The sequence below is a fragment of the Podarcis liolepis genome (genome assembly GCF_965112155.1).
Source record: "Podarcis liolepis genome assembly, chromosome: 1".
In the NCBI taxonomy this organism is placed as follows: domain Eukaryota; kingdom Metazoa; phylum Chordata; class Lepidosauria; order Squamata; family Lacertidae; genus Podarcis; species Podarcis liolepis.
Genome location: NC_139554.1, coordinates 60,032,770 through 60,047,446, shown reverse-complemented (window position 1 = coordinate 60,047,446; position 14,677 = coordinate 60,032,770). Strand labels below are relative to the sequence as shown.

Sequence of the window (14,677 nt, the reverse complement as noted above, 5' to 3'; positions counted from 1 at the left end):
TCCCTAATGCATAAAAGACAAGCAGCACCCTTGCCATTTTCTGGCAATTTTTCATATCACGTGTATCCTGTGAATAAATCTTTTCCCCCCCAGCTTGGCTTCCCCAGTCCTCAGCAGTATCAAAAACCAATTATATGGTACTGCAGTCAAGAAACAACAAAGCAAGGGGAGAGCTATGAATAAAAATGGTGCTTTACCATCCATGCAGTGGCATAGCATGAGGAGGCCATGGGCCGGGTGCACAATCTGGGGGGCACGAACCAGGTGCCCCCCTGCAGAGACCCCCCTTGCGCCCTGCCGGCGCCAGGGGCTGGAGAGCACGGAGGGTGAAGATCGCCCTCTGTGTGTCTTGTTCCCGCCTGGCATGCCCAGCCACAGCTCCCCCTTCCCAGGGTCAGTCCTGACCCAGGGGTGGAGAGCAGCTGCAGTGCCTGGCCGCAACTCTGGAGAGTGGCCATGGCACGCCCAGCCGAGGCTCCTCCTTCCCTGAGTCAAGGTTGACCTGGGGGCAGAGTGGCCTGACCCAGGGGCAGAGAGATGCTCCTGCTTCCTTGCCGCCAGCTCCAGTAGAGTGAGGAGAGTGGGTGGCTATGTTGCCACCCACTCTCCTGGACTGGGGTGCGCGAGTGCGCCCCTAAGCCCAGCGGCGTAGCGTGGGTTGTCAGCACCCGGGGCAAGTCAAGTAATTTGCGCCCCCTAACCCCTAACCTGCTGCCGCTGCCAGCTTCTTCTTGCTGCTGCCTGGTCTGGTCTGGTGTGGTTCTCTCCCGCGCTCAGCGCTCCGCTGGGCGGCCGCTGCACTGTCCCTCCCCCAGATAGTCCCTCGCTCTCTCTCCGTACCGCACGCCTGGCACCCACCCCCTCCACAGTGGGCAGCGACCCAGCGGCTCGGATCGGATTCGCACAGCCAGTACTGCAGTGAGAGAGAGTGAGTGAGCCAGGTAGGGGCAGAGAGCTGCGAGTGCGAGGGGGCCCCCCCCCGATGTTGCGCCCGGTGTGGCCGGCCCCCACTGCACCCCCACGCTACGCCACTGCCTAAGCCAGTGCCACAGCGGGCCCCCTCTGTGCCCCATGACCCATGTGCTATTTAGATACTGCCATATTAGGGATGCTTCCAAAGTTCTTTCAGTTCAGGCTAAGAAACTAACTTTGAGGGCCTGCCTCGAATGCAAGGATTTTGTCAAAGTTTGAGGTTCTTTTGTTCCAAAGTTGTTGAAGCTGGAGAATTCCTAGCTTCTCCTTGGCTGTTTCTGCTAGCCTTCCCCTTCTCCAAAGATCATCCTTGCCTGCTGCCATCCTTCAAACCATATCCCCCCATCCTTTTCCTGCCTTGAAGCTGCTGCAGTAGTAGCAGCAATGGTGCACGGTGAGGGGAAGATGAGGATGATTCCCTCCCCTCTCTTTCAGTCTCCTAGACTTTCTGGGTAACAGTGAGGTGTAAGACCATGGAGCACTATGGAAAACATTGCTTCTAACTACTTTCCAGTCCAATGAATATTTTAAAAAAATCTCTTAGTTTGGGAATTCTGTGTTCACAATGGAGTACTTGCAAACTTTTGGTTTTGTTAAGACTGACAAAACTGATGACAGAAACATAAAGTGCCAAGGACTAAATGATATCAGCAAAGTGGAACCAACTCAAGAAATTCAACTATATAAAGAAACTTTGGATTTCAAGCATTGATACAATACATCTTGATAAAATACAGTCTTTGCTGACATGACTGTCAGGCTGAAAATATTATGTAGGCTGAATCTGGGAAACATTAACACTACATATATCTATTCATAGTGCTCTTCTGCTTTCTAATAAAGGGTACACTCAGAAGCCAAATAAATCAGTGCTGAAGCCCTAGGCAGCCTAGTGCTCTGCTTTTCTCCTCCTTAATTCTGTAGGCCTGTTTATTCCTCAGGTACTTGGTACTTGTCAAGACTCGTCACATGCATACTTTGACTGATGACAGGCACCATCATAAAAGACATGATGGATTACATGGCTTTAAGCTTTTGCTCACCATTCAGTACCACAGGGATAGGATAGGGTAGTTTCAGAGTGATGAAAATGAGGTAACATAGATAAGTGAGAATTTTAAAAATAAAAATATATGATTCTATGACATCTTAATCTACAGGGCTTTTAATTTCAGGAATGCAAATTTTAGTAATGCCTGCTTTTCTCAGAGTCAAGTATTCCCTGTTTTCTAATCTCTACTAAATTCTGTATCTTACCATCACACACAGTTGACTATAAGGGGCAGTGGAAAATCATCTTAACCATGGAGGTTGCATGGAAGAAGAATATTCAACCTTTGCAACACTGTTTACATTCACCATTTCCTGAACCCCTTCAACAGCTTTTGACAGCTTCTCCTGAGCCTTAGAGTCTTCCTCAAAGCTACAATCTAGAGTGGAAGTTTATAAAATGTCCTCTCAAGATCACTTTGATGACTTCTGGGTCTGATTTAGCAATTTAAGGTATACTGTGGATAAGTAAGCTTCACTGTATAAATGAACAGCCAAAAGCAAGCAAGAAAAAAGATAAAGCAAATACCCACATTATAGTTGGCCCTGGCTTCAGGTATCTGACTAAATAAACCTCAGCTGAAGAAAATCTACTTAATCCTTAGTGTCTTGTTCTTTTATAGAGTCCACAGAAAAACAGACTCCAATTCCAGCATAAAACAACAGCAACATATCAACAGGAACTCTTTTTTAACATGCAAACTCAACTCACAGTGAATTAGAATGGGACGTTCTCAGTAATGGCGTAGAGATAACTGAGCCATTGTGATGCAGTTTTGGCGATGAAGGCAGGGAACAATCCGTCATCTCCTCAATATCTGAATGAGAAGATGCTGATTTGGGGGACTTCTTTTTACCAAATGCTTGTTTGAAGGAACTACGCAGCTGAAAGAAAAAGAGCAGAACAAGAAGGATTATACATAAAACAAACTCTGCTTTATGACGATAAGTAAGGAGCAGGAGAAAATAGTTAGCATGCAACACTTTAAAAAATGGTTACAAAAGTCCATTTTGGGCAGTACAAATTGACAATGGAAGTACAGATTGCCACCTTTCTGTTCTGGAAATCTTTACACTGTGTTTAAGAAGGACATTGTCTGAGACACTGCAAAAGTGCTGGCTGTTGACAAGCCCTGTTCTGAAGCACACCTTTCCACTCTGAGACATTGCAAATTCTTTTCGGCTCAAGGACAATTTTATTACGGTGTTATCACAGGTTGCAGTTATGAAATGACATGGCTCAGATGAGGTTATTGATGCTGACAGAGTTAATCATGTAAATGGATTAGTTAGCTTTGTATTTTAAAATTTAAAATACATCTTTCTTACCTCGTTGACCTGCCAGAGGAAGTACAAGCAAAAAGGGAAGCGGGAAGGAAAAAAAGACAAGTTTTAACAGATAAAGCCTGTGACAGGGAAAGCGCCGGATTTCTCAGACAAACATGAACCCCACCCATCCACAAAAGCACACACACACACACACACACAAAACAAATCATTTTACCATGGAAAATAATATTGTAAAGCATGTCATCTTATGATCAGAATAGGCCTGGGACATTTCACAGAGCTGAAAGGATGATGTACAGAGTTCAATATAAATTCACATTGGATGGGATTCACCTAGCCAGTACTGTCAGCAGAAGCCCTGTGTAAGGAGTTCTGCTTGCACAATTGGGCTCTGCCTCCCTGTGCCCCACCTGAAATTGGCTTGGCTGGGGTCAAGGTAACCCCCAGGACAGCATGTGGCGGTGAAGAGGAAGCTGCAGGGAAGCTGCAACGCTTGTGCAGACAGAATGATTAGAAGAGCATTATGATGAATTCCACCCATTATATTTTGCAAGTCACCCAAATTATTTCCTACCAACCCAACAAAGGATCTCACATAATCCTTCAAAATGACCTTGCACAAAAGCCCCATTCTCAACTTCTCCACCATACATTTGGTCAAGTGCACATTTGTCGGATCCGAACATAATCCCTCAGAATTACTGTACACAAAAACTATATGCTCATATTGTCTGCCACACATTCTGGTAAGTATACATTTGTAGGGCCTGTACACATGACCATAATCTCTCAGAATCACTGTGCACAAAAGCCCTGTACACAATCCATCAAAGTTACTGACCATAATAACCCTATTCTCATTTTTTCAAGCACATGTTTTGTCAACTATACATTTGTAGAACCTCCTGCACACAACCAGGTCTCCAATCCTGAACACATGCCCTGCATGTATAAAACTGTACATGCGTAGAAACCCTTTCCACTCTTGGTCGGAGATGCAGAGGTCAGGGAGCCTCAAGGGGAGACAATTCCTCTCCATGTGCTAATTAAAAGAATGCAGGAGGTGAGACCCTGTAAATTACTGGCCTCCCATAATATTCAGCAAAAACAGGAGCAGGCCTCAGGCTGACATGCTCTTTTCCATTATTGACAGAAAGTTATTTCTGTCCCATGACAGAATTTGCATTGTGAAACTCTTGAAAGGATAATGAAAATACTAGAGAAAGAAATTTATTGAGGGTAAGGGAGGGCCCATTTTCAAACAAGCATAAGTCAAGATCCAGAAGTGGAGGAAGTGCAGATATCCAGATACTGGAGAATATTAATGTTGGCAACTCACCTGCAGTTTCATTGTTGCAGGGGTGGGGAAGTCAACCTTTTCCAAGGAAAAAGCCTTAGTGGGCTGAATAGGATCTACAAGTCTTATGTTAGCTAACCCTTTTTATAGGGATAGGAGGCAACATCTCTTCATTTGCTTACAACACACAAAATCCAAAGACGCAAAGGGACTACAGGAACTAAGTTCATCTGTTCAAACTACGATAAAAGCAACGTCACGATGGCAGAGGTAGTATCACAAAAACGGGATTCGATATCAGATACCTTTCCTCCAGCACATGGGACCTTGCATACAATAAGCGGCGAGCAATGAAGAAATGGGAAGTGAAAATGGTTATTTTGAAGGCTTCTACCACAAATTAAGTTTAAAGACTGATACACGTAGGTCTCACTTTCCAAACACAATGCATTCCCAGGAAATCATTCATTAGGTTTGCATAGTGAGTTGTTTCCTATGGGAACACTTCTATTCAGTGCTTTCTCCTGCCATGCTTTTTGCCCGAAATTGTAGCCACCAATCAGCAAAAGCCAAACAAAGGAAAAGCTGATTTGTCCAATCACTCCTGCTCCCTGATTGTACCAAACTCTCTCCCTCTGCCTGTAATGGTTGCCACCGACCAGCAAAAAAACAAGGATGGGTTGGACAAACTCTGGCTGTTTGGATATCTGAATCAGCCAATTGTATAGCAAGGTTTGGGTATAATTCTTTGCATTTGGACAACTGAGATTTTGGACAACAAATGTTCTGGTTGCAGGACCTGTGTGTATTTTTGTTTTGCCAAGGCAATAGTCAAAAGAGGGCCCAAGGTATAATGAACATAATTAATACTTTTACTAAGACTACTCAAGAGAGTGGAGCTTTTCCTTATGCAGACAGCTTACACACACATTTATCACGGACACAAATATTAATTACTATTTGACTGCTAGATTTTAGCAACTGATTTCTATTTAAAGTAAAATCCACCACTTCCAACTCCCTGTGCAGATGAACAGCATAACACTCAGTCATAGAATTACTTTATGCTATACTTGATCTTAGCCAAAAGGCTGGTGATTACTTTTTGGTGTGAATTCTTAACAAGTATTGTACTGAAATTCACATTTCCACACCTATGGCATGAAAAATTCATCTGGAGGAGCAATGTGTGTGTGTGTGTGTGTGTGTGAGAGAGAGAGAGAGAGAGAGAGAGAGAGACAGAGAGACAGAGAGACAGAGAGAGAGAGAGAGAGAGAGAGAAAGAAACTAATTCTTCCCTTGCATACCATTTTTCCAGTCAGAATTGTTTCCCCTTCTAGGCTGCTGTTGGCCCCATTATATTAAAAATACACCAATTTTGGTGACCATAAGCTGAGACAGAGTCCATATTTCACTGAACAGCACAGTGGAAGGGGTTAAACCACCACTTCAGCTGCTCTGAAATTAGAAACCTTGTAGATGCATTTCAGGGAGGAGGGGGGGAATTGAGAGAATCCCTTCACAGATCTCCTGTGGTACAACATGTTGTTTGGATGTCAACTACTTCCAGCCAAAACTTTGTCAAGTCCTAAAAATGGGCATAAGTTAATATTTATTCACTGGATGTCCATCATACTCATTTTAGTTCAAGGCAGTGCATTTACATAGACTACTTGGCTCATGTATTGTGTTTTCTGTAATGCTGATAAGACACACACACTTCAGTTCATTTGATCTGCTCTGTTGAAGCATACATACCCAGTTCTTTCTTTTCTTTTTCTTGGAGTCACATTCTATGTTGCTTCCCACACTGGAATGGCTGGTTGCACTGTTAATGCTAGAGACACTGTCCGAGGAGTGCTGCCTCCGGATCCGCAAATCAGTGGTTTGCGCCGTCCCACTTCCTACATGGTAATTAAACCTAGTTAAATGCATTCAGAAATGGCATCTTCCTTTTTCTTCCTATACATGGACATTCTCCCTTGCTGCCCCTTGCTATCACATGCAATCAAAATTGCCTGCCCCACCTTCTTCATAGCCAGCCCAGAGAACTATAATAGTCCTGTGCTGGTACTGGCTGGGGCACATGGTACCGTATTTTTCCGTGTATAAGACTAATATAAGACTAGGTTTTCCCCCTAAAAAATAATGTCAAAATTAGGGCGTCTTATAGACAGATACATCCCCCCACTTTCTTAAATCCGAGTCCCCCAAAATAGGGGACGTCTTATACATGGGGGTGTCTTATAGACGGAAAAATACGGTAGTTGTAGCCAAAATATCTGGAGAGTTTAATCACTGAATCTCTGTTCCTCCTGCCATACTATAGCCTAGCATGGATCCAGAATTGGCCTCCATAGTCACTTACGGACACATCATTAAGACAGTGTTCATGGAAGACAACCTTACTTGGCCATGATTAATTGCCAAAGAAGAAGAAAGAAGACTATCCTAGCATGGCAGAATAACATCACTATGTGGGTGATGGAGCAGGAAGTGAATCTTGACTGCTAAAACAACAGAGCAGTGGTGGTTATGTTCAATGGAAGAGGCAAAGCAATGCTGACTACTGGGTATGGGGACTGTGGCACTGGAAAAGAAACTGCTAGGGAGATGTGGGTTGCAGCAAGGGACTCTACTGTAATACTGTGGGGATTCCCAAGCTACAAGTCTATAAACAGTATTAGTAACAATAGGCCTACCACTGCAAGAAATAAAGTTCAGTTTGATGATTAAACACATAGCCTATCTCTGGAAAAAGAACTCTGCAAAACTTTGCATCAGCTATTACCAAGGGGATGAATGCCCTCAGAGCATTACACTGTTATTGAAAGGGAAGGCTGAAATCTTTCCTTTACCTTTGCAGGCGAGCTCAGGTGTGTTAATTACACCATTTATGGCAGCCTGAGCAGCAGCGTTTTGTTTTTTCAGTAGTTCAATAGTTTTTCTTAACTCATTCAGTTCTGAATCCTGCAACACACACAAAAACAAACAAACAAACGAATGAATGAATGTTGCCTCTGGATTTTCTCCAAAGAGTGGCCAAGCAGCCTGTACAGCACTAAAAGTTGAGACCATGCAGTCAAGCTGGATGGATGTTTAATGGGGACTCTAAGGTGAGTCTGAATCTAGTACCTGAGCAGTGGTCAGTATTCGTAACCTGAGGTGTGACTGTACAAGATAAAATTCATAGAAAATGCATTATTTGTAGTTTGCATATATATTACAAACACATGCAAAAAAGCTAAATTAATAGTAATAAAATACTAAGGGAGTGTAATATTAGCCCAGAATACGGCCTGAAGACATCAGTTGGTGTTCTACTGCTGGAACTAAGCAGGTCTGGTCCTGTAAACTCTCTTGAGAATAAAAGACCACCTGGGAACCAGAGGGAAGCTGCTTAGGGCTCTTTGGAGGAAAAACAGGATACAACTGAAATAAGTATTTATTGCTTCCAGTCATTGCATAATTGGTCTCTGCGACCCCTCTAATGTACAGGCACTGACATGCTCATTTTGTGAAAACGATGAGAGACAGGATGTCAGGTTTAAAACACGGACTCAAGAAAGTGCAGGGAATAGGAACTAGTGTCACCAGATAACGTTTAGTTGCTAGTGCAAATGGTCTAATACCTCATTTTCACCCCACCACTAACCCCAGAGAGAAAGTTTATACTCAGTTGTCACTGGAACGTCAGCAGCATATAGATGCCTGAGAAGTTTTGCTTTACTCTGCAGCCCAATCCCAAAGACATCACTTTACTGCGAACCCAGTTTTAAAAGTTCTACTATGGAATCTATGCTCATGAAAAATGTACAAGGGAGCTTCAGACTTGCCTTCTGTTCTGCTGTCATGGTAAGGCTTTGTAGTCTAATGGTCATATTTCCTAAGCTCTGTTCAAATGCTGCCACGAGGTGAGCCTGTAAGTTGAATTGCATTACACAATCAAGACTGTACCTTTGTAGACTGTTTGCAGAATAATCTAGAAGATAACATTACGACATGCAGAATGTAATCCACAACCAGCTAGTCAAGAAAGAACAGCACAGACAATTGAAACCTGGCAAACCTAACATTCCTGAGATGACAAAACCATCAAACTAAGTAGCCACAAAATAGCCACTGATGCTTCTGCATCTGGGTCTAAGTGTCACCTGCCATGAGCTTGCAGTTCCTGGCTTGGAGCTGTGGTAACTGCTCCAATCAGTCATAGCAAAGTGTCATAAACTGACCTATGAAGTCTCTTCTGGCCTCAGGTATGTTTATACATGGTGAATCAGCTTAGGATGGCAACTTTATAACCACTTCCTCCAAGCTAAGGAAAAGCCATGACAAATATTTATCCCGTATCGATGTGGTACAGTAAAGCCTTGTGCAGTCATTCCAGCATTGTTCATCATCAGCACATAGTTGCCTTAACCTAACTAACTGTTCTCACATTCACCGTGAAAACAACCATGAAGAGTATGATAACACTGGGATATGTGGCTCTTGCTCCCTCTGGCCCCTATAAAAACAAGCCTGGCTGAACAAGTGAGAAAAAAATGGGAGAAAATAAAACAAGCTTAGAATTGACTACATGTGTTATGAAGCTAAAATGTTTACTTAAAAAATACTGGAGCGAGTAATTCCCGCTTGAAAAGATCTGCCAACAATTCAAAGAACCAGCGAAGAGTCTCAATTCAAATATTAGTAGGAAAAGAGGCATTTAAAGGGGGAACAGTTAGTACATTCCAGAGTGCTGATTAAGGTGATCTCTCTGTTAGATTTGGATAGTTGATGTGAAACCAGCCCAAAGGATCAAAACATGTTGCTCTTTGACAATTGTTCCAAGGATAATATCTTAGTGGGTGTTAATTAGTACTGTATTAATTAATTGATCAACACAACCACCCCACCCTATGCCCCCCCAGATCTACTAGAGGGCTTGGGGAGCCCCTAGAACAGTTTTAGGGGGACACAGGGAGAGGAGGGGGAGAGACTCTGCTGCACAAGCGTAAATACTCACAGTAATGGGACACATTATTTGGATACCACCCACAGTTAGTCTAAAATGTATTATGTTTAAAAGTTAATGTATTTTTGATACCAAACTATATCTGAAATTCTTATAAACCAGCTCACTGTTTATCACCAGATTGCTTCTGTCTGTCTGTCTGTCTGTCTGTCTATCTATCTATCTATCTATCTATCTATCTGTATTGTACTCACATTGGCAGTCAACTGTGTTGTCAGAGCCGAGACTTTCTCTTGGGATGCATCCAACTCCCTCCTTAGCTTGCGAATCTAAGTATTATATTTCAAAGGAATATTTTGTTTGATGAAAGAATTTTCAAAATTAAGTTACACAAAAATGAGAAAACGTATCTACCTGCTTTTGAAAAAGATGAGAGAGGAAAATGTAAACAGGAATCCATATCCAGACCAAACTTGAAATGACAATATTCATAAACTAGTAGGCAGAGGTTGGGAATGACTTTTTGGCAGAGGGCTGGATCAAATAGTGCCCAACCCTCCACGAAAGCAGCTGGATTTGCATTTGGCTCCAAATTTAAACAGCGATTAATGTGAGCTGAGGTTGCAAAGGAACAACTGGGCTTGTGTGGCTTAAGACTGTGCTTCAGATTGTTCCTTTGCAGCCATGCCTTGCATTTGGTGTTTTTAAAATCTGGTGCCAAATGGAAGCTGTGCTGATTTTGGCAGGGATCAGATTCATTTGGGAAGTGTGAATGGGAGCTCTTGAGCACAATCAATCCCACCTGACAGAAGTGTGGCTTGAATTTGGTGCCAAACTGAAATGGCACACCACTGCTGCAAAAGAACACTTGGGCCTCCACACTGTTTTTTAAAACACAAAGGAAGCAGCTATACACACACCATGCAAATTAGATGATAAGGTCTGTAGAAAACTGAGATAAGCACTAAAAAAGAAACCCAACAAGGAAATTCAAACAACACACACTTAACAGTGTGAAGAATACTGCAAAGCATACACACTGGTGGGTTTTCTCTCTCCAGCAGGAACTGGTAAGTATTGATCCCATGCCCAGTTCTTTGCTGAGGCAGGGCCAGAGATTCCTAAGGTATGTTGTTTGACCATGACTGAAGGATTGCTTGAACTGAAGTGATGGTTTGAACTCCATCATTTTTCTAGTCTTCCCCCAGCTCTTGTCACTGAAACAAAAGTTTACACTTGAAGATGGGGAGTAATATTACTGTACAGTAGCTGGCCAGGCTGTTCAGTGCCTTTAATTCCAGTGTGTCTAGTCTAGTTTTGGTCTGGAAAATGAACAGCCTGGAAATTGGAAAAGGAAACACAAAATAATGGGTGCCAAACTGAGTCTGAAAACATCTAAGACCAGTGATGAACTGCGGACATCAATAAGTACAATAGCCTTTTCTTAGCCTACGAACTTAATGTAACTCTCAAGGCCAAGAAATACAAATATGCAAGAACCTTTTTTTTGTATGAGCCAGTCTGTGTACCATTTATGACACTGGGTACATACAGCCCTCTTACATGCACAGTTCTGCATATAGGAGGGAGTTGGCAAGAAGAGATTTACTCATGTGGGAAAAACATATGGAAAAGGCCAGGATACTGCAAAACACTGTCTTAGGGTCATTGATTACAAAAGCTGAGACTATTGCCACCATGAATGCCAGACATGTTATTTTTTAAGTGTGCCTGCCACTGAAGGTGGAAAGATTACTACAGTGGTGCCTCGCAAGACAAAATTAATCCATTCCGCGTGTCTCTTCGTCTTGCGGTTTTTTCGTCTTGCGAAGCACGGCTATTAGTGGCTTAGCGGCTATTAGCGGCTATTAACGGCTTAGCGGCTTTAAGAAAAAGGAAACAAACTCGCAAGAACTCGCAAGACGTTTCGTCTTGCGAAGCAAGCCCATAGGGAAATTCGTCTTGCGGAACGACTCAAAAAACGGAAAACTCTTTTGTCTTGCGCGTTTTTCGTCTTGCGAGGCATTCGTCTTGCGAGGTACCACTGTAATATGAAAGAAAAGGAACTCTTCCTTACCTCTGACTGACATTTCTCTTCAGGCTGGAAAAAAGAATTAAAAATGCTTGTGTTAAAGTCATATGGATTATTTATTTGATACCAAATAATATTGTCCAAAAACAAAGGGAGGAAATTAGATGATTTCACATGCTTAAGTATCATAGAAAGCAAGAGGATGTAAGGGCACTGCTAAGCACAGAAATTCTTTTGGTGCAATTTAAGTATGTTTAACATTTTGTGTGCCCAATTCTGAGCATTAAGATAGTCATTTCCGTTTTATGACACTCACCGTTGAGTAAATAGATGATGTGCTTGAAACCAAAGAGAGAGAGGATCCATGCACTAAAGGAAACATAAAATAAGCAAATTGCTCAACTGATTCCTTGTGTACAACACAGTAAATGACAGCAGATAATTCACTGTGGATGCTGCTAGCAGGTTTAACATTTCATCAGCAGCCTATTAAAAAATTGCATCACCAGTCATAAACATATTTACTCAAAAAAATCTTTGCAGAAGTGTCAAGAAGTAAGCTGAAATAAATGGAAGCATTATACAGAGCATACCCAAAAATGATCTCAAAATAAAGCTTTTTTTAAAATTTAAAAAATCATTATTGGGATGTAAACATTTGCCTGCCTCTTATGTTTCATACATTACAAAGTTATGATAGTGCATGAAAAATGAAACAGAAGATGATGAGAAGCAGACAAAGTAAAGGTTAAACTGACCAGTCCAGTTTCACCATATGGTTGGCCTGAAGCATAAACAGCAAAAGGGAGTTAAAAGGTTTTATAAATAAAGAAGGCTGAATATTTAGGTGTTAATATAGGTAAAGACTCATATTAAGACAGCAAAGAGGAAAAAATGAATATATTTTGACATTTTCTCTAGTGCGGGTTTCCCCATTCTGGTGCCTTCCAGATGATGCTTTAGCCGAGATTCCTGCATTGCAGGGGGTTGGACTAGATGTCCCTTGGGGTCCCTTCCAACTCTACAATTCTATGATTCTAGGGACACAATAGTAGTAGTCTATTAACATTTGGAGGGCACCAAGTTGGGGAAGTCTTTTCAAGGGGGATAAAAGTGGGGGAAATACAAAAAATATGCTATTGCAAAGTAAACAATTCAACTGGTTTAGAAACAGATTTTGCTGTAAAAAGAACTTTCTTCTAATGTTATGAGTACACAATAAAGCTGTGTTATGCAAAATGCAATTGCCTTAAGCATGTCTAGATATGTGGCTGAAAAGCTGCCATCAGCAATAACTAGTACAGAGGCAAGGAGACAAGCTGCTTCATTATTGGCCATCCCACTTCTCTCCCTTGCAACAAGACAGAACCTATAGATCCTGTTTCTTTTACACAGGATCCCCTTAACCTCCCTCCCTCCCGCCTCTGTACCAGAAAAGACGTTTCAAACCAAGGTCCCAGCATGTTGCTTTTCTTATAAAACACATGAAGTAGCCTGTGCTACTTCAGAGACCGCTGAACTCACATCAGTCCAAAGAGCACAACCAATGTTCAAGGATGATGAAGTTGCAGTCCAACACCATCTGGAGGGCCACAAGTTCCCCATCCCTGCAGTAGAACATTAAAACACCCACCCACCCACCCACCCACCCACAGGCTTTGGGCTAATTAAGCAATTTATGGCCTTTTAAACCATAAAGTATTGTTTTTGTTTGTTACTTCTGTTATGTATTTTTTGTGCTTTTTCTATCGTGAACTGCCCTGTGATCCTTGGATGAAGGACAGTATAGAAATTTAATAAGCAAAATAGTAAAATAGCAAACCAAAAAGAGCTTCCCTGAGGCAAGACTTAACAACTGCGTGTTTATTGCACTAAAGAAAATAAATAAATAAAAATCTGGAAGTGCCAATAAACAAACAACAAACAAAAGGGGGGAAAGCCCCAAGAACCAATCTGTATTATTAAAAACGATTTCCACAATGACAAAGAAAGAAGTTTAATATGCAATTTACATCATGGGTTGAATCAAGTTTAGAGTGCACAAACTAAAATCAATGGAACTTTAAACTGGAAGTGGTTCTATGCGCATGATACAAATTTAGCCCAGTTCAGGAGCTTAGTCCCCATGGGACTATTGAAAAGATGCAGGCTAGCTCTACCTGCAGACACATGATCAATTTTAAACTGAAGCGGGCTTGGTTGTATGGTCATTCTACATGGATGGGAATCGAAATCCCAATTGCCGTCCTTGCTGAAGGAGCCTCATCTGTGTGCATCCATACCTCTGCTGTCCTTCAGAATGATGCTGACCACATGTCATCTGGATGTGTGGCTGGCATATGTCTCAGTTTCAAAGGGGCACAGCTAGCCTGTGCGTTCTCAATATAGTGGTACCTCGGATTAAGAACTGAATTTGTTCCAGAGGTCTGTTCTTAACCTGAAACAGTTCTTAACCTGAGGCGTGCTTTCATTAATGGGGCCTCCCACTGCCGCTGCACCGCTGGCACGCGATTTCCGTTCTTGTCCTGGGCCAAAGTTCTTAACCTGGAGCAACCACTTCCTGGTTAGCAGAGTTTGTAACCCGAAGCATCTGTAACCCCAAGCGTCTGTAACCCGAGGTACCACTGTAGAGAGTACCTGATTCGGGCTACAGTAATATTACATTTCACAAGCCCAATAACCATATATCATTAAGTTCTCACTTTCAGTAGCAGCTCCATTCTGCTATGTCTGGCTTCTTTGGAATTTTTTCTTGTAAATTTGAAATAAGATTGTGTTAGACATTTCCAACTATTTGTAAGGGGACCTTTCCAGGAAAATAAATTCTATGGTGTGCTCATAATCCCCAAGTAAGAAAATGATTCTGTCTTAAGTAATTTAATTTTAAATTAATCAAATACAACTAATATTTTGGTAGCGTCTTAGTAGACCTAAATGTGTGTGCGGGAGTGTGTGTGTGTGTATAAATATATATGAAAATCTGAATACTGATTGTGATTTTCTCTTGCTTCAGAATTGTATATTAAATTACTCTACTTTTGGACTTCTATTAATCTTGGCATGCCAAGCATTTTGCATA

At 42.0% G+C, this 14,677-nt stretch overlaps 2 protein-coding genes across 20 annotated transcripts in view; one reads left to right on the top strand and one right to left on the bottom strand.

The window, feature by feature from the left end:
- Positions 1–14,677, bottom strand: part of NAV2 (neuron navigator 2) — a 537,366-nt gene that overhangs the window by 24,650 nt on the left and 498,039 nt on the right. For all 19 annotated transcript variants that reach the window (XM_083461998.1, XM_083461993.1, XM_083461983.1 and 16 more), the window contains 7 exons: positions 11,915–11,967; positions 11,644–11,667; positions 9,821–9,895; positions 8,446–8,529; positions 7,468–7,579; positions 6,368–6,513; positions 2,735–2,907 (listed from right to left, as the gene is read on the bottom strand). In XM_083461998.1, coding sequence (XP_083318124.1) covers positions 2,735–2,907; positions 6,368–6,513; positions 7,468–7,579; positions 8,446–8,529; positions 9,821–9,895; positions 11,644–11,667; positions 11,915–11,967 — 667 coding nt within the window. The remainder of the gene's footprint in view (positions 1–2,734; positions 2,908–6,367; positions 6,514–7,467; positions 7,580–8,445; positions 8,530–9,820; positions 9,896–11,643; positions 11,668–11,914; positions 11,968–14,677) is intronic.
- DBX1 (developing brain homeobox 1) overlaps positions 1–14,677 on the top strand; it is a 206,438-nt gene that overhangs the window by 37,778 nt on the left and 153,983 nt on the right. The gene's annotated exons all lie outside the window — the stretch shown is intronic.